The 19,341-nt window shown below is 43.2% G+C and overlaps 1 protein-coding gene across 1 annotated transcript in view; it reads right to left on the bottom strand.

Moving 5' to 3' along the window:
- Positions 1 to 19,341, bottom strand: part of col19a1 (collagen, type XIX, alpha 1) — a gene marked incomplete at its 3' end in the record, with an annotated part of 238,354 nt that overhangs the window by 22,139 nt on the left and 196,874 nt on the right. Inside the window, exons 19-20 of the mRNA XM_083775052.1 lie at positions 3,925 to 3,978; positions 2,040 to 2,075 (exon numbers count right to left, since the gene is read on the bottom strand). Coding sequence (XP_083631178.1) covers positions 2,040 to 2,075; positions 3,925 to 3,978 — 90 coding nt within the window. The remainder of the gene's footprint in view (positions 1 to 2,039; positions 2,076 to 3,924; positions 3,979 to 19,341) is intronic.

Genomic DNA, 19,341 nt, shown 5'->3' with positions numbered 1-19,341 from the left:
ACAGACAGACAGACCAGTGGTTCTCAATCTTTTCAATTTCGAGGAACCCCAGTTTGGTATAATTAATACTGTATAAGGCCATAACTCTCTGACAGTGTACAAATGGAACCATTTGTACACTGTCAGACCATTTTGTTCCCAACTATGAATCGTTTTGTTGGGTGGGGGGACCCTCTGGAACCTGCCAAAGACCCCTGGTTGGGTGGGGGGGTTGGGAGGGGTCCTCAGAGAACCACTGAAACAGACAGAGAGAGAGAGAGAGAGAGAGAGAGAGAGAGATGCATTCATCATCTCTATCTATCTGTTCTCTATACTATCATATCTATCTACTTATCTGTGTTTCTCTCCATCTATTATGGATAGAAACAGCAATGGAATGGGGACAGGGGAACGGAATAATCTAGATAAGATTATTCACTTCCCCTGCCCCCATTCCATCCATCCATCCACCCACCCACCCCCCCCCCCCCCTTTTATATTATCGTTGCTGTTGGGAGGAAACCACCTAACTACATCTTTTGTATTATTATATTTCTTGCATATAAATCAGTGCTATTGAACACCTTTTACGTTGTTTTCGTCTTTGACATGGGATGGAGAATTTACGTCATGTGTCTGAGCAAATCAGCTATTTTTGTCCTATACACAAACATTAAATTCCCATTGACAATGAATGGACAATTTTATGTCATAGTGGTCTGAGCAAATGATAAGAGCGCCCCTCTTTTCACGCTGGTGTGATTCTTAAAAGAATTCTGAAAAATGAACATTTTGGAGTTAGGTGATTTCTACCCGACAGCAGAGGTATCACCTGTATCTGTATCTCTCTCGTATCTAATCTACCTCCCCTACTCATCTATTAACCCATCCTGACCTGAGATCAGATTCATACGAGTTTTCCACTGGACACACACTGGTCTGATGAACCCATTCTGACCTGAGATCAGATTCTAAAAATGTCAGTCGTTCTTCGATTTTTCAAAAAATAGCAGACCTACAAGCTCGTATCGCGCCACTCGGTGGCGCGATACGAGCTTGTAGATCTGCTATTTTTCAATAGATAAAGCATAACATGATGCCGACACCAAAATGGGTGCCCGTTCAGAATGGGTTAATACAGTGCACTGTGTGTGCACTGCAGTGCACCCAGCAGCAACACAGTAATGGAGAGGGACAGGGGAACTCAATGTCACCTCGGAACGCTGTCAGGTTGAATGAGTGCACTGTGTGAAAGAACAAAATAAAGATCCAACAGGTCTCCCCCCGGGTGAAGTAACACATGAGCAGAAACTAATAGCACGAGGGTTTCAGGTGAGGGGCTGCACACATACTCTATATACTCTATATGTCTGTGGTTCTCAAACTTTTTGGACTCAGGGCACCCCTAGTAAATAACATGTCCATCCACGGCACGCCTGAATTACATTGTTACTTTATAGTCTTCTTATGAATTGAAAATGGAGGACCCTTATGCAAACAAGTCTTAGTGCTCTTTCTGGTTTTATCCTCTTAACAGATTTTGTATTAACCTGTACTTTCCTAGTTGTCTGGCTACGCGAGACTAGGACTCGATTAAAAAAATAATAATACATTAGAGGCTTTGTAATTAATTAAGATTCTAATTGAATCGCATGTTTAATTGCATATCAATATCTGAGCAGTTAATAACCATATGCGTCCATACTAATTATCCATATTGTATAAGGGGTCAGGGCAGATACAGTAGGTCCTTTCGGGGAGGGGTCAGAATAAATTATGTACGTAGATGGTTCTTCGTCTCAAGTGCTCTTTTTTATTTCTTCAAAAGATCCTTTTAGGTTTATTAGGGCAGAATACCACATCTGTTTCTCTGTTTGTCTGCCTGCCTGCATCTCTCTCTCTCTCTCTCTCTCTCTCTGCACTCGCACGCACGCACGCACGCACGCACGCACGCACGCACGCACACACACACACACGCACGCACGCACGCAGGGGAGCATGGACAGGCGGAGGTATCATATATGACATTATGTGTGACATTTGACAGCGATGTCACTTACCTTCTGTCCCTTCGTGCCGCCACCACCTGACTGCCCCTGTGGGAGGAAGAGGGGGTGGATAAAGGGTTAATGGAACCACCAGGGACCACTGGAGGCATTCTAAATGTCACTGCAATAGTGGACGGTATACCCCAGTACATTTACTGGAGTATCTGTACCGTACGCATTAAGACCCAGTGTTGAGTAAGTAATCCTGGTCTCTAAACTGCCTCCCCCTGGCCAGCGGGGCGCCTGATGGAGGGGAAAGGAACTGGTCGGAATAACGTGTTCCTGAATCCATGCGCTACGTCCAACCAGCCCTTGGGTTGGGTTACAAAGGGGAATTCTAGAGTAGATTTCAGGGTAGTTACCCTCACAAAAGACATGCAGTAATCCTGGTCTCTAAACTGCCTCCCCCTGACCAGCCGGGGCGCCTGATGGAGGGGAAAGGAACTGGTCTCTAAACTGCCTCCCCCTGGCCAGCCGGGGCGCCTGATGGAGGGGAAAGGAACTGGTTGGAATAACGTGTCCCTTCCACGTGCTACGTCCAACCAGGGAAACTCCCCCCTGTCAGGTGTAAAGGAGCAACTTGGACACTCAGGCATGAAGGAAGCATGAGTTCAAGTCATCCCCGTGTCCCCCATATATGGGGACTAGGTTGGTGGAGGGTGTGTAGAGCCCAGGATCACATTAGATAATTGACACTGGTGAAAAATGGGTTACAAAATCGTGGGATAAAAAAAATGAAAAGACCCAGTGTTGATTTCGTCGACTAAAACTATGACGAGAAATGTTTGTCAACTACAGTACCTTTTTTCACTGACGAAAACTAAATAAAATCTAAGCTACGGTGACTAAATATACTGACAATAGAGCGTCGCAGCCCCGCCCCCTTTCAGAACAACGAGTGGCCCGGGAAATAATTCCCCATTAATTTTCTCCATCGGCTTTTCAAAAAGTATTTATTTAAAGACGTTTATGCCGCGGACAAAGCCAACTCGGCTCGTGACAAATCACAATGTTTTGGGCAGATCAAATAATTAGAAAGAATTAAAAAGATCACACCCGTGTGAAGTGAGTGGTGCAACACAGGAACGCGGTCAGGGTGCCGGCCCGGCCCGGTTCCGGCAAGCCCTTTCTCGACCGCGTCCGAAACGGTCGAGAAATGACAGAGTTACCGTGTGGGGCTCCCCAGGGGGGGGGGGTCCCCGGAACATCCAGACCACCAGGAACGTTCCCAGGGGGCTGGCCCGGTCCTGGCGAGCCACCCCGCGACCGAAATGGTTGAGAAATGACAGTTACCGTGTGGGGGTCCCCAGGGGTACAAAATAGCAATGTACAAGTGACGCGCTTGTGAGCTTGTACGTCTGCTATTTTTTAATAGCCAACACTACAATCTAAAATGACTCTGCTTTTCCGGTTTTAATGTGTTCAGTAATGTATGTACTTTTGACGCCACTACATACATGTCTAGCCCATTCTGACCTGAGATCAGATTCATACGAGGTTTCCACTGGACACACACTGGGTCTGATTAACCCATTCTGACCTGAGATCAGATTCTAAAAATGTCAGTCGTTCTTCGATTTTTCAAAAATAGCAGACCTACAAGCTCATATCGCGCCACTCGGTGGCGCGATATGAGCTTGTAGATCTGCTATTTTTAAATAGCTAAAGCATAACATGATGCTGACACCAAAATGGGTGCCCGGTCAGAATGGGCTAGGAAGGGAAAAAAGTAGGCTATGACATGAGATAAGTCCTATTTCAAATTTACACATTTACAAACAGTAAATGACTTGTAGTTAAGATCTACAAGCTCAGGTGTGAGCTTGTATTGTCACTTCTATTTTCACGATTATTATTTTAAAAAAAATTGGGAGGATGAAGGAGGAAAAGTACATACGCCATCTCCTCGGTCCCCCTTCTCTCCTGGGACCCCAGCATCGCCTTTCACTCCCTGTACATGGACACACACACACACACACACACACACACACACACACACACACACACACACACACACACACACACACACACACACACACACACACACACACACACACACACACACACAGAGACACAATGACTGACTGACAGCACCCAGAGAGAGCCGAATGCTGACAGAGTGGAACTACAAGGGCACCCTATCTTATTATAAAACCCTAAAATATATATATATATATATATATATATATATATATATATATATATATATATATATATATATATATATATATATACAGTAATCAGGACAAGGTCATCAATGTGTCAATGTGTCCAAGTTTGATCTTTTCCATATACAGTACATGCTTTTATCTCAAATTGCTGTTACCCAAGCCTGCCTGTCACAACTACAGCTAGTCAAAAACGTGGCCACTCGCCTCTCAACAGTGGCACAGAAGTATGACCACATCTCCCTGACTCTCGCCTCCCTACACTCCCTGTCAGCTAGCTACAGGATCCACTTTAAGATTATAATGTTTGTTTTTGAGCCCCTCCTATGCCCAGCTTTGTGTGTTACAAAGAAAGTGTTTCAGAGAAAGTGTGAAAGTGTGTTCTACAAAGAAAGGTAAGAAAGCCTTTTAGTATGGAATTCTCCTTTAAGACCAGGAAAGCATCTGTGTCATTTTAAAAGATTTGAGGAAAAATTGTGAAAATCTTGCAAATCATTTAAATCAAATGAGTTTGTAAATCAATGAGTTTGAGAACCATTGCCATAGCCAGGGTCCCTGGTAGAGAATATATGAACAAGTTTGAGAACCATTGCCATAGCCAGGGTCCCTGGTAAAGAATATATGAACAAGTTTGAGAACCATTGCCATAGCCAGGGTCCCTGGTAGAGAATATATGAACACGTTTGAGAACCATTGCCATAGCCAGGGTCCCTGGTAGAGAATATATGAACAAGTTTGAGAACCATTGCCATAGCCAGGGTCCCTGGTAGAGAATATATGAACAAGTTTGAGAACCATTGCCATAGCCAGGGTCCCTGGTAAAGAATATATGAACAAGTTTGAGAACCATTGCCATAGCCAGGGTCCCTGGTAGAGAATATATGAACAAGTTTGAGAACCATTGCCATAGAACGTTTTTTTTCTTTCTCCAGAAATCTGTTACTGTATATATAGAAGACATTTTGCAGAACGGGACTCAGGTCTTCAAACAGCCTCATCCTGCCTGCCTATCCGAGTCAGTCAGTGCATCATTCTGCATGGTGTTCGCTGAAGCCACCTCCAACCCACAGATCCACCTGTTCTGCTTGTCTGATTCCTGAAACGTTATAAAGCCTGATGTCATTGTTGCTGCTCGCTTTGTTCTCAGTATACCCTCAGGGGAACTCTGCCTCTTACTCCTCCCTGACACCGCTGGAAATAATAATACATTTACATATACACCTCAGTGGTGCACTCACATGTTTTTACTTAACACATTCTGACCTGAGATCAGATTAATTCGAGGTTTCCGCCGGACACACACACTGGTCTGATGAACCCATTCTGACCTGAGATCAGATTATAAAAATGTCAGTCGTTCTTCGATTTTATTCAAAAATAGCAGACCTACAAGCTCGTATCGCGCCACTCGGTGGCGCGATATGAGCTTGTAGATCTGCTATTTTTAAATAGCTAAAGCATAACATGATGCCAACACCAAAATGGGTGCCCGGTCAGAATGGGTTAAGTAAAAGTATATCGTTATACTGCAATGTAGATTTTGATTTGCACTTTTACTCGAATAAAAAAAAATGTAACACACAATACTTCTAAGTATACTTCTACATTGTGGTATTGAAAAGATTGGAGTACTTTTTTCCCCATCATTCTTTGCTCATCGCCCAGTCTTTTGACTGACATTTACTGCAATTAAATTACTGCTTATCCCATTCTGACCGGGCACCCATTTTGGTGTTGGCATCATGTCGTGCTTTAGCTATTGAAAAATAGCAGATCTACAAGCTCATATCGCGCCACCGAGTGGCGCGATACGAGCTTGTAGGTCTGCTATTTTTTTTTTTTATCGAAGAACGACTGACATTTTTAGAATCTGATCTCAGGTCAGAATGGGTTCGTCAGACCAGCGTGTGTCCAGTGGAAACCTCGTATGAATCTGATCTCAGGTCAGAATGGGTTAAATATGACTGCTTAAAAAAGGTTGACTTTCTAGGCTATAATGAAATATTGAATGAGTGGAGCCCCTGTTGCATTGCAGCACTTTTCTGGCTCTTCTGAGTCATTCCTCTCACTGCCAACAGATGGCACTTGATGATTGCAGGTGAAAAGTGCTTCCAATAGTTTGTAAAACAGGATTTCTCTCTTTCAAGGATGTGGGGAAAAAAGTCGTGTGGTGGAATATAACTAAGTACATTTATTCAAGAACTGTACTAAATTGTGTACAGAAGTACTTTTACTTTAGTATTGCCATTTCTTTGACTCCACTACATACCAGAGGAAAATAACTTACTAACCTTATTATATATCCCCACCAAATCTTATACATGTTGTTTATGTGTAAGTAATTTGTTTTTGTAAATGTATCAAAATGATATAAATCGCTGGTCATTCACGATTCAGCACACTGGGTCTCCGAGCCCATCCGCCATACATTTACATACACGTATGTCAGCATAAATGTATGGCCGGACTCCAAGCATCCGATACTGGGGACAGAGGCGCTTAATTGCTGACCGGGGAGAGATGGATGGACATCGCGGGAACTGCCACAGCGTGTTTCTAAAAGAAACCATTCACTATTTTATTTATCCTCATATCATCGATTGATTTGATTCATTGATTTATTCTTTGTATCGGATGTTTATGTCCCACGGCCCGCCCCTTTGTCAGTCAACTTCTGATTTCACGTGAACTGACATTCAGACTCAGAGCAGAAGGAAGAATACATGAGAAGTCGACAACTAACAAACAACACTAGAAGAGTAGACATGCCTCAACATCGTCGCTGTGTTTTTCAATGTGCCAACTTCCACTCTCTTTTCCCCCTTTCCCCAAAATGAACCCTAACCGCGGCTTCGCAAAACCGCCCCACCGTTCCAACGAATACGAGAGGACTCGACCCGCCGAGTCTTCTTCAGCTTTGGCGAGATTTCTTCCCCTTTTGATGAATCTTCTTCACTTTCCGGGTCGAGTTCTCTCTGAGAACTCGACCCGGAAAGTGAAGTAGATTCGCCAAAAGGAGAAGTAATCTCGCCACTGGAGCGCGCATCTAGCTACTGCATGATGATCATGCACGCTGACAGACACTGTCCCAACTCCTAACACTTGTTTGATTAAACATAATGTGCCACGAAAAATAGCTTCAAATAGCTTAGTTGGTTATTATCGCGTCGAGGAGGTACGTGTCCACAATATCGCCACGAACGGCCAACAAAAGACATCTTTATTCTTCGCCGTACAATGTGTTCCGTGCTGAAAATAGCTGATATACAAGCTCACAAGGCATATATATTTTCAGTCGAGAGCAGTGGAGAGGTGGATTTCCAAGCACTCAAAACTGGCTGTCCTTACTCCTTGGTGGATTTTCTGCCATCCACATTTCGGATTTAATTTGTGCCTTTTTCCCGCGATGCTGGCGCCATGTTAAAGCTTCTGACGAGAGGCGAGGGGCTGGTTTTGGATTCTAAAACTGCTGTTTTAATGCTACAATTAGCGCGCAATAAAGGAGTTAAGTGTATAAATGATCAATAATTCCTGTCCAGGCAGCGACAAGATTATATATAATTCTGAAATGGACATTCCGTATGATGAGTACTTTTACTTCTGGTATGTTGTGAAGCCAATTATTTTATTCAAGGCCTTTTACTTGTAACAGCATTGATATGTTATGTTACAGTATGTAATGTTACAGTATGTAGTGCCCTGTTCTTAGATCTTAGTCTTGTATTGAATATTGTTGTTGTGTGTATTCTTTACTATGATTTGGCTGCAAACCAATTTCCCGCAAGGGACAATAAAGCTAATCTTGAACTGTATAGATATTTTTACACCAATGCATTACTTCTTTAATTCCTTCACATCGGCAAGACACGTAACACACATAACTTCAATGAGTCCATTTTTGTTGTGAACTTGTAGATTGGCTATTTTCAGCATGTATATAGGGCTGAAGTGTGTAATGCATGTTTTGTAATAATAATCTAAATCTAACTCAAGTTTTCAAATAATTGTATGCACAAGTAGAATATTTACCTCTAAGATGTCGTAGAGCAGAAGTAAAAGTATTGAAAATTGGAAATACTCAAGTAAAGTAAAGATACCTTAAAGGTACTATTGCATAACAATAACTTGTCTTATATTAAGCCAAGGTACTGCATGCACTATGCAGGATTATAACATGTTAAATAGTGTATGAGCCATATTTGAGTACATATTTGAATATACAGTACAAGCAAGCGAGCAACTCATTTCCTTGGGGACTTTAGGAATAGTGTCGCATGTACGCAGGTATGCAAATTCTACTTCTACAGCTTGTCAACAGGCTGAGATTTCACTGCTGTCAATCTTCTCGCTATAGATTTTGTAATTTCTATACAGCTGGAAAACATTCGGAAATCCCAGGATATTATTGGCATTATTTTGTTATTACGATCTGAAAGTTAACCACTAAGTAAGTTGCTATAATGCCCCCAGGGCTCTATGCCCCCTCCCCTCCCTCCCCTCCCTCTATAATATAGATTATGCCAAATGTCTTTGCCGAAAATAGCCGATCTGCGAGCTCACAGTGTGGTGCAACGCAATGTGCCGTGAGTTTATAGATCAGCTAGTTTTGCAGGATGTTCACCCGAGAACATAATTCGCCCCCCAGTTTTCCCAGCCAAGTTTCACCTATCCAACTATAGAAAGACAGTGTATGTATGTTTCTATGTACGACGCAGTATATGAGGGCTCTGTAGTGGCCACAGTAGAGATGTCACAGACCGTGACACTAAGGTTACATATTAAACCATTTTGTCCGGGAACCCATTTTGGTGTCAGCATCATGTCGTGCTTTAGCTATTGAAAAATAGCAGATCTACAAGCTCATATCGCGCCACCGAGTGGCGCGATACGAGCTTGTAGGTCTGCTATTTTTGAAAAATCAAAGAGCGACTGACATTTTTAGAATCTGATCTCAGGATAGAATGGGTCCATCAGACCAGTGTGTGTCCAGCGGAAACCTCGTTATGAATCTGATCTCAGGTCAGAATGGGTTAATGAAAATGGTTGTTTTCTACGACACAATGAGGGAGGATAGGTACAGGCATTGCATTATGTACTGTACACGCCGTGTCTGCACTGAGATATCACCAGCTGCTCTGTAGTGGCCACAGTACAGTAGAGGTAGAGAGGTCACAGTGACACTGGGAAAGAAGTCGCACACTATTTGCAGTTTGCACATGATGGTCCTCCTTAGCACGCCATAGCGTGGTGTCGAACTCCAATACCCAGGGGCCTTTGCAGGGCCCTAATGTGGGCCCTTCAAATATTTGGGACCGCAGGGCAGGGCAAAAAGCACCGCCAATAAAGCGGTCAGCAATGGCATTTCTCTATTCGTTAGCGGTCATTAGGTTGCACGCTGAAAACAGCAGATCTACAAGTACTATCGGCTATTTTCAGCATGCAACCAAGTGTAAAATCTGCCATTATGACGCCATCAAGGCCTGCCAGAATACATTTTATAGGTGACTAAATCAACTGTATATTTAGTTAACTAAACCTTTCAGATGACTAAAATGTGACTAAAACCAAATGGAATTTTATTCAAAACACTATGACTACAACTAAATGAAAAACTCTGCTGTCAAAACCAACACTACGCGGGGAGCAGTTCAGTGTCTTGCTCATGGGCACATACGTAGCAGCAGCAACTACAGGGTTGTTAAAACAATGGCACATGCTACAGTTGCCATGATGGGACGATTCATGTGACATTCAGAGCCTTTATAGACATTAAAAGCCCTCACATCAGTGGTGTAGCACCCCCCCCCCCCCCACCCCCCCCCACCCCCTATTTGGGAGATATCTGACAGCCAATTTGTGTGCTGATGTATCAGTGACATAAATAGCCCACTGTGTTGGCTCCCAGCAGCGGATCCAAAAAGCATGTCATAATAAGCACACACACAATCGACAGAAATAACAAGGCAACATTTATATAAATGCGGTTTCCGTCGACCTGTCAAAACAACACGCCAGTGTAGGAATCAAACGAACAAAAGCATATACTGTAGATGTCATCGTGGTAGAGATTACGGGAGATATTATGCTTTGAGATTAATGCCATACAATAACCTCATGTGAACCAGAAGTGGTTCCAATCTTACAATTGCCGGGTCTAGTATATGAAAACTCCAGGGTCAACATTTCTCTACAGAAGAACGGGAAAGAAGAAAAGTTACCCAGATAAGACTAGATTTATTTTTGCTGGCTATAGCTCTGGATCCACCAGCAGAGGCGTATCTACAATAAGGCGTCTCCGCCGCCTGTCCAAATCCATTTCTGGTCTGGCCAAAATCCATACAATGAGAGAAACAAAAACAAAAACAAGACCTGAGAACTATTAGTGGACAGCTGATTGGCCGTTGCGGTAGAGCGTGACCCTCAATCACCCATTGTAAGCCTTTCAGCCTTTGTATCCTACTGTCTGGCAGGTATATCTCTTTGTATCCTACTGTCTGGCAGGTATATCTCTTTGTATCCTACTGTCTGGCAGGTATATCTCTTTGTATCCTACTGTCTGGCAGATATATCTCTGTATCCTACTGTCTGGCAGGTATATCTCTTTGTATCCTACTGTCTGGCAGGTATATCTCTTTGTATCCTACTGTCTGGCAGGTATATCTCTGTATCCTACTGTCTGGCAGGTATATCTCTGTATCCTACTCGTCTGGCAGGTATATCTCTGTATCCTACTCGTCTGGCAGGTATATCTCTTTGTATCCTACTGTCTGGCAGGTATATCTCTTTGTATCCTACTGTCTGGCAGGTATATCTCTGTGTCCTACTGTCTGGCAGGTATATCTCTTTGTATCCTACTGTCTGGCAGGTATATCTCTTTGTATCCTACTGTCTGGCAGGTATATCTCTGTATCCTACTGTCTGGCAGGTATATCTCTGTATCCTACTCGTCTGGCAGGTATATCTCTTTGTATCCTACTGTCTGGCAGGTATATCTCTTTGTATCCTACTGTCTGGCAGGTATATCTCTTTGTATCCTACTCGTCTGGCAGGTATATCTCTTTGTATCCTACTGTCTGGCAGGTATATCTCTGTATCCTACTGTCTGGCAGGTATATGTCTGTATCCTACTGTCTGGCAGGTATATCTCTTTGTATCCTACTGTCTGGCAGGTATATCTCTTTGTATCCTATACTGTCTGGCAGGTATATCTCTTTGTATCCTACTGTCTGGCAGGTATATCTCTGTATCCTACTGTCTGGCAGGTATATCTCTGTATCCTACTGTCTGGCAGGTATATCTCTTTGTATCCTACTGTCTGCCTGGCAGGTATATCTCTTTGTATCCTACTGTCTGGCAGGTATATCTCTTTGTATCCTACTGTCTGCCTGGCAGGTATATCTCTTTGTATCCTAATGTCTGGCAGGTATATCTCTTTGTATCCTACTGTCTGGCAGGTATATCTCTTTGTATCCTAATGTCTGGCAGGTATATCTCTTTGTATCCTACTGTCTGGCAGGTATATCTCTGTATCCTACTGTCTGGCAGGTATATCTCTTTGTATCCTACTGTCTGGCAGGTATATCTCTGTATCCTACTGTCTGGCAGGTATATCTCTTTGTATCCTACTGTCTGGCAGGTATATCTCTTTGAAAACCTTTAGTGCTACGATTGTGCGCGGGGCCGGGGAGACGACAATTAACACATCTTGTCTGCCCAAAACGTAATTCCTGGATACGCCACTGTCCACCAGTTGAGTTGCTTGTTCATCTTTCATCAGATGAAATGTATTTTACGGAATTTACTTCGTCATCGTTGCATTTAACCCATTCAGACCTGATATGAGGCCGATTCTAAAGAAATGCCGTCTAAAACCTAACCTATGGTTTTCTGAAAAGCTTCAAATGTATATTAAAAATACATTTAGAAATATAAATTATGTTTTTTTTTTTTTTATATATATATATATTGTTTTTGTTATCTGTGCTTAAATTATTATTTTTGTTTCCTACTGTTCATATTATATGTCAAATATACATGGTTGTTTTTGTATGTCTGTACTCAATTGTTATTGTTATTTTTTATATTGTTTAATGATGACGATAACTGTGGGGGGATGGATGGGGTGAGGGAGAGAAAATAAATTGTATGTTCAAACTGTACTACATTGTTAAAACCTACTACCAATAAACATATATAAAAAAAAAAAAAGAAATATAAATGATGTTGCAATATGATAATGAGACACAGAGGTATGAAAGGTATAACAACGTATGGGTTGATTACAACCATGCAGGCCAAAACAACACACACAATATAATATAAGTAAAGTCATGATGTGTGTGTTTCTTTGTTTGTTTGTTTTCACATATTTTCAAATATTTAACCCATTCTGACCTGAGATCAGATTCATAACAAGGTTTTCCACTGGACACACACTGGTCTGATTAACCCATTCTGACCTGAGATCAGATTCTAAAAATGTCAGTCGTTATGAGCGATATGAGCTTGTAGATCTGCTATTTTTCAATAGCTAAAGCACGACATGATGCTGACACCAAAATGGGTGCCCGTTCAGAATGGGTGAAAGAATGATACACAATTGTCAATAAAAATGTGAAGGAGAAAGCCTAAAAGCCCTCCAGGGGGTTGAGAAGTGGCATTCTCCAGGCATGTTTGTACATTCATAGTATGAAAATCACACCAGTGTGAACCAAGTGGTGCAACTCCCGTCTATTGGTTCTCTGTATCGTTCCAATTTGTATCGTTCCAATTTCTTCTCTGTATCGTTTGCGTCCAGCAGGTGGCAGCCATGTCACATACTTCTCTCGTTCCAATTTCACGCATGCGCACACCACTCGTGCTCATGATACATGATACATGCGGACATTGCTGGATGTAGAAGTGGTTGCACCACTTAAAAACTACATGGCATTGAACATGAAGCGGCCATATAGTAAATATAGGCTGGCCCATCTGCGATCAACCCCACTCCTAATCAATAGAATACAATACACTACAAAAGTAACTTTGTATATAAACTTAGTAGATAATCTCCTGTCAAACAGAACAGCACACACGGAAGCTTAAGTTGTAAATGCACCAAGACTCGCGTATAGCCAGCCTTCATCTACCTTTGCAGAAGAAAATCTAATACTGAGAGCGACAAGACTAATATCCAAGCAGTGATATTATATTAGTATCGCTACACGAGGCTAAACTATACCAGCCTTCTGTTTAAGAGACTGGCACAGACAAGGAAATTAATTACGTTCAGATACAGGTGTGCACAACTCCTTGCAACGTGGAAAGCCACTTTCCTTTTTCCCCAGCTCCGGTCTGGAGTCATCCATTCTCTGAGACATTTCAGACTCAAGTCAAAGATAATAAATGTACAGCTCAGTGGCCAATTTGCTGAAGACATGTTTTGCCTGGAGTATAAGTCATCTGATTGATGAAAAGCTAATCGAGGTAACCTCTGTAACCGGTTGTTCCATCCTTCGAAGTGTACTTCACAATACTAGGACGAAGTGTACTGCACAATACTAGGATGAAGTGTACTTCACAATACTAGGATGAAGTGTACTGCACAATACTAGGATGAAGTGTACTGCACAATACTAGGACGAAGTGTACTTCACAATACTAGGATGAAGTGTACTTCACAATACTAGGACGAAGTGTACTGCACAATACAATGTACGCTCTTAATCCAAAGTGATTTACAATAAGCAAGAACAAAAAGCATGGCAATACATCACATACATAAAAAGTAGTTATCATGAAACATGCGTACTAGGACGAAGTTTACTGCACAATACTAGGACGAAGGCAACGCCATGGCATTGTCCCTCTATAACCCATTAAGCCCGGGGAAAGCACCCGTGTCATTTTATACGCGTTGGCTAAAAGTTTAATCAAAATGTATTTTTTTTAACTCAAAACTTTGCTTCTGGGTGGGACTCACCACATATTTAGATTAGGGGGTTTCCGGGCCAAATACATATAACTGTGGGTGGTCCTCGGTATGAAAACGTTTGAGCGCCACCGACAGAAAACGCACGTTTCTCAGAAAACCGGCAGAACATCTTGTAGAATTGGCCTCCTCCTCCTCCTCGGGTCTTTATTTGCTTAAAAACAAAACCGTGGCACAGTACAAGTTGTTGCAATGCCATTCGTTTTCAGGTACACAAAAACGGAGAGTGTCCTCGACCCCTCGCAGCTCAGATTTCCTTTCTCCAAGGTTGGCACCTACAGCCGCCCCCCCCCCCCCCCCCTCCCCTCTGGGCCGAGGGAGAGAGAGAGAGAGAGAGAGAGAGCAGGAGGAACGTGCCGTAACGCGGCCCGAGCTCGAACAACATCGCGGGAACCAACGCGCTGCGCCTATACATACATCAAGTGAACAGCTGAGGTCAGGAGGTCATCCGCTACACAATGGCTTTCACTCCGTGGCCTGATCACAAGTGGGCCACTGGAGGCCGAGGGTACAGTAATGTATTATGTATACACGGTGAAATGAAACCCTTATATTAACCCATTCTGACCTGAGATCAGATTCTAAAAATGTCAGTCGCTCTTCGATTTTTCAAAAATAGCAGACCTACAAGCTCGTATCGCGACTCGGTGCGATATGAGCTTGTAGATCTGCTATTTTTAAATAGCTAAAGCATAACATGATGCTGACACCAAAATGGGTGCCCGTTCAGAATGGGTTAAGACCCGAGGCCTATTCTATACCAATGCCTTCCGAATCCTAACAGTTTTCTGAAAAAAACATGTAACCGGTGTTGTCACAGAAATGGTGGATGGCATGAGGTCAGGCCACGACGTCACGTCTCCCTATAAAGTGTGGCACTCAGAAGCACTGAACAATATATACATACCACAGGTAAATATCTTATACTACTAAGTATCTCATATTGCAAGTAAGTATTCAGAATCATATATGAAGGAGGTACCTAGATACAGCATCATTGGGCTCAAGCTGACTGCTATTGACTAGTTCACCAGCTCCCTCCCCCAACGCCTAAGGTGCTATTTACACGAGGATGGTGTTCATATAAAACGTCAAAATAAAGTATCGTTTGCTGCTGTCATTTAGACGAGAACCGTGTTCTCAGGAGGTGAAAACGCAACGAAGTGAAACCGCCTCCCAGAGTGGAAATCTTTAGAACACCGTTTCCTATGGTCTCCATATAAACAGGCAAAACGGTGAATCCGCAAAACTTATGACATCATGGCTCACGTTGGCTCACAGCGCATATGTTTATTACATTGATGCAGAGCAATATCATTATGATATAATGGAGTTCCTGAACAAGCCTCCCTCCTCGCCTACAAAGTGATGCTCATCAGCGATGTTGAATGTAAAACCATGATGTAAATAAAAAGCCTTGTGATAGACGGCAGCCGCGGCAGCAGCGTTTATTTAATAAATATATATCATCCCGTGGCGCGCCCAGAGCAGTGTTGCGCCGCTTGCGTCTTCTTCTTGTACGTGGGTGACCTGTCTATTTGGCAGCCCGTTATCGCCACCTAGCGACAGTATAGCATAACAGCACATTATATCATAACGTGTGCGTTCTCGTGTAAAGGGTAAGAAAAAATGAGAACGCAACGGGACTTTGACGTGTTATATGGAGATGGTCGCCGTCTAAAAGAGGCCTAAAGCAAGATACAAGTCCCCTAAATAATAAGGCCACAAGGCCTGTCCAACACATCCTTCTGACAACCCCGATAAGCATAGGCATTCTCAGTTACAACCGCTATGTTTCTACAGTATATTACGGTAGTGGTTCTCGAACCTTTTCACGTCAAGGACCCCCAAAATGATTATGCATTTGGTCCTGCCGACCCGCATACTATTCTGTTAGCCTGTGTCTGTGTGTGTGTGTGTGTGTGTGTGTGTGTGTGTGTGTGTGTGTGTGTGTGTGTGTGTGTGTGTCTGTGTGTGTGTGTGTGTGTGTGTGTGTGTCTGTGTGTGTGTGTGTGTGTGTGTGTGTGGAATGTCAAATAAAAAAAACAAGGAGGTGATCTTCTTAGCTGCCTGCTAATGGTGGGTAGTTCACTTTGTTGTGTATTCAGCACAGGCTGTCCAAATAATACCCAATTAAAAATGTTGTTTACTTGTATGAATACCTTCACACAAGTTCAAATAGGAAAACAGCCCAAACATCTAATCGTGTGGATCTCATGTAGACCACGGTGTGCCGCAGGAATGCAACAGAAAAATGAAATAAAATAAAATAACAAATGTCCATGAATTCAAGGCTTCACGGGTTAATTGATGGAAAATAAGTCGTTTTTTTTGTGTGAACTACTCCTTTAAGCCAAATTAAATATAGGATAATGGTGGGGGGAAATATTGAGGTTCTGTGGCTTATGCACAAGACACACACACACACACACACACACACACACACACACACACACACACACACACACACACACACACACACACACACACACACACACACACACACACACACACACACACACACACACACACACACACACACAATCTGCAAGCTCACAATGTGTTGATGTAGATCGGCTGGTTGAACAATTTTTAAATGTTTTAAAAAGAATAATAATAATAATAATCACACTAGTGTGAACTGAGCGGTGCAGGGTGCTCATGAACAACACCGCTGGCTGACTGCAGTGATAATGTAGTTACAGTGCTCAGTGTGAATGGCCCTTTTAGGCTGCTCAACAGCGCCACTGTTCAGGTCACCCAGTGGTATTGCAGACACACAGACAGACAGACAGACAGACAGACAGACAGACAGACAGACAGACAGACAGACAGACAGACAGACAGACAGACAGACAGACAGACAGACAGACAGACAGACAGACAGACAGACAGACAGACAGACAGACAGACAGACAGACAGACAGACAGACAGACAGACAGACAGACAGACAGACAGACAGACAGACAGACAGACAGACAGACAGACAGACAGACAGACAGACAGACAGACAGACAGACAGACAGACAGACAGACAGACAGACAGACAGACAGACAGACAGACAGACAGACAGACAGACAGACAGACAGACAGACAGACAGACAGACAGACAGACAGACAGACAGACAGACAGACAGACAGACAGACAGACAGACAGACAGACAGACAGACAGACAGACAGACACACACACAGTCATTGGACTCAAAAAGGCAAAGTTTATGGATAGGCAGTGATGCAAACAGCCTGCATCCTGACGCCTCACTGTTGACGGTGCCGGGTGCGTAAATAAAAACAACTCTCGTCTCGCACTCACTGTTGTCGTTCGTTGCATAATTATGGAATATGGAACTTTCATACTTTTATGGAGCAATAGTTTTAACTGCTACTTGGAGTTTATAGCCTTGGGGACAGCATGCGTTTTGTTTTCATTACAAAATGGTGAGTTCTTATGAACAGTTAAAACCCATTCTGAACGGGCACCCATTTTGGTGTCAGCATCATGTTATGATTTAGCTATTAAAAAATAGCAGATCAGAGCTCATATCGCGCCACCGAGTGGCGCGATACGAGCTTGTAGATCTGCTATTTTTGAAAAATCGAAGAGAGCGACTGACATTTTTAGAATCTGATCTCAGGTCAGAATGGGTTAATCAGACCAGTGTGTGTCCAGTGGAAAACCTTGTATGAATCTGATCTCAGGTCAGAATGGGTTAACATTGCCAAATGTCTGCGAAGACACCCGGCTTTACAACATGGCTCGATCAGAATCGAATATCGTAGCGCTTGCTTTGGTGGGCCCGAAATAAAGAAAAAGACTAGACAAAAAAGACAACAACGCACATGCAGGTATTTAGCATTGCGTTCTGTTCTGACGACGGGCCACCCTAACTTGTTATACTGTATTTTATACAGTATCTAATATAACGCTGAGCCGCTGTGCCTACTGTAGTTGTGTGTTGTGAGCCGGGGCCCAGCTGTGTTAAACTGCTGCTGCAAATGTTATCGATTGACTGACATTTTTATTCAGTTTGTAGAACTGGGTACAGTTCAAACCAAAGTAGCCTACAGTACACAGGTCAATGCTAAATCTGAGAGCTACGAGTAGAAAACCAGAAAAAGCTTAAAGGTTTTATGACATTAATTTTCATTTCTTTTTCTTTTTCATTTATCTTTTAGGTTTTATGACTTCAATTACACCCAAAAAACCTGAACTTTGAACATTCAGTGGATTTTCTGTTGTCTGAAGTTTTCTTTGGGGTTTGGAGCTACTTTTGAGCTACAATGAAAACAGGCAACACAGTGAAAACAGTGACATCTGCTGGCAAATCCCATTGACATATGGGATGTCACTTACTGCCGGCAAATCAGAGCACCTGTTTGAGCCAGAAAACCCCAGATCACAGAAAATCTACTGAATGTTAAAAGTTCATGTTTTTTGGGTGCAATTGAGATTAGAAAACCTAAAAAAAATAAGAACAATTCCAAAACCTTTTTTTTAATGTCACAATCCCTTTAAGACTTGTTACTTCAGGGTCCTCCGAATTTAGAAATTAAGCACTGCCCCCCCCCCCCCCAAAGTACCAGGACGGCAACTCCATTCAAGTACCAAGCCACAGCGACGACGGGTGATGGGACTGTAATGTAATGTGTATGTGTGTGAGTGCATTGGAGAGGGTGGGTGGAGGTGTCCTGTATGTGTGAGTGCATTGGAGAGGGTGGGTGGAGGTGTCCTGTATGTGTGAGTGCATTACAGAGGGTGGGTGGAGGTGTCCTGTATGTGTGAGTGCGTTGGAGAGGGTGGGTGGAGGTGTCCTGTATGTGTGAGTGTATTGGAGAGGCTGGGTGGAGGTGTCCTGTATGTGTGTGAGTGCATTGGAGAGGGTGGGTGGAGGTGTCCTGTATGTGTGAGTGTATTGGAGAGGCTGGGTGGAGGTGTCCTGTATGTGTGAGTGCATTGGAGAGGGTGGGTGGAGGTGTCCTGTATGTGTGTGAGTGCGTTGGAGAGGGTGGGTGGAGGTGTCCTGTATGTGTGTGAGTGCGTTGGAGAGGGTGGGTGGAGGTGTCCTGTATGTGTGTGAGTGCATTGGAGAGGGTGGGTGGAGGTGTCCTGTGTGTGTGAGTGCATTGGAGAGGGTGGGTGGAGGTGTCCTGTATGTGTGAATGCATTGGA

Source organism: Protomyctophum parallelum (assembly GCF_964188405.1).
Source record: "Protomyctophum parallelum genome assembly, chromosome: 10".
NCBI lineage: Eukaryota > Metazoa > Chordata > Actinopteri > Myctophiformes > Myctophidae > Protomyctophum > Protomyctophum parallelum.
The sequence above is the reverse complement of the archived record's forward strand: the minus strand, read 5'-3'. Positions and strand labels throughout refer to the sequence as shown.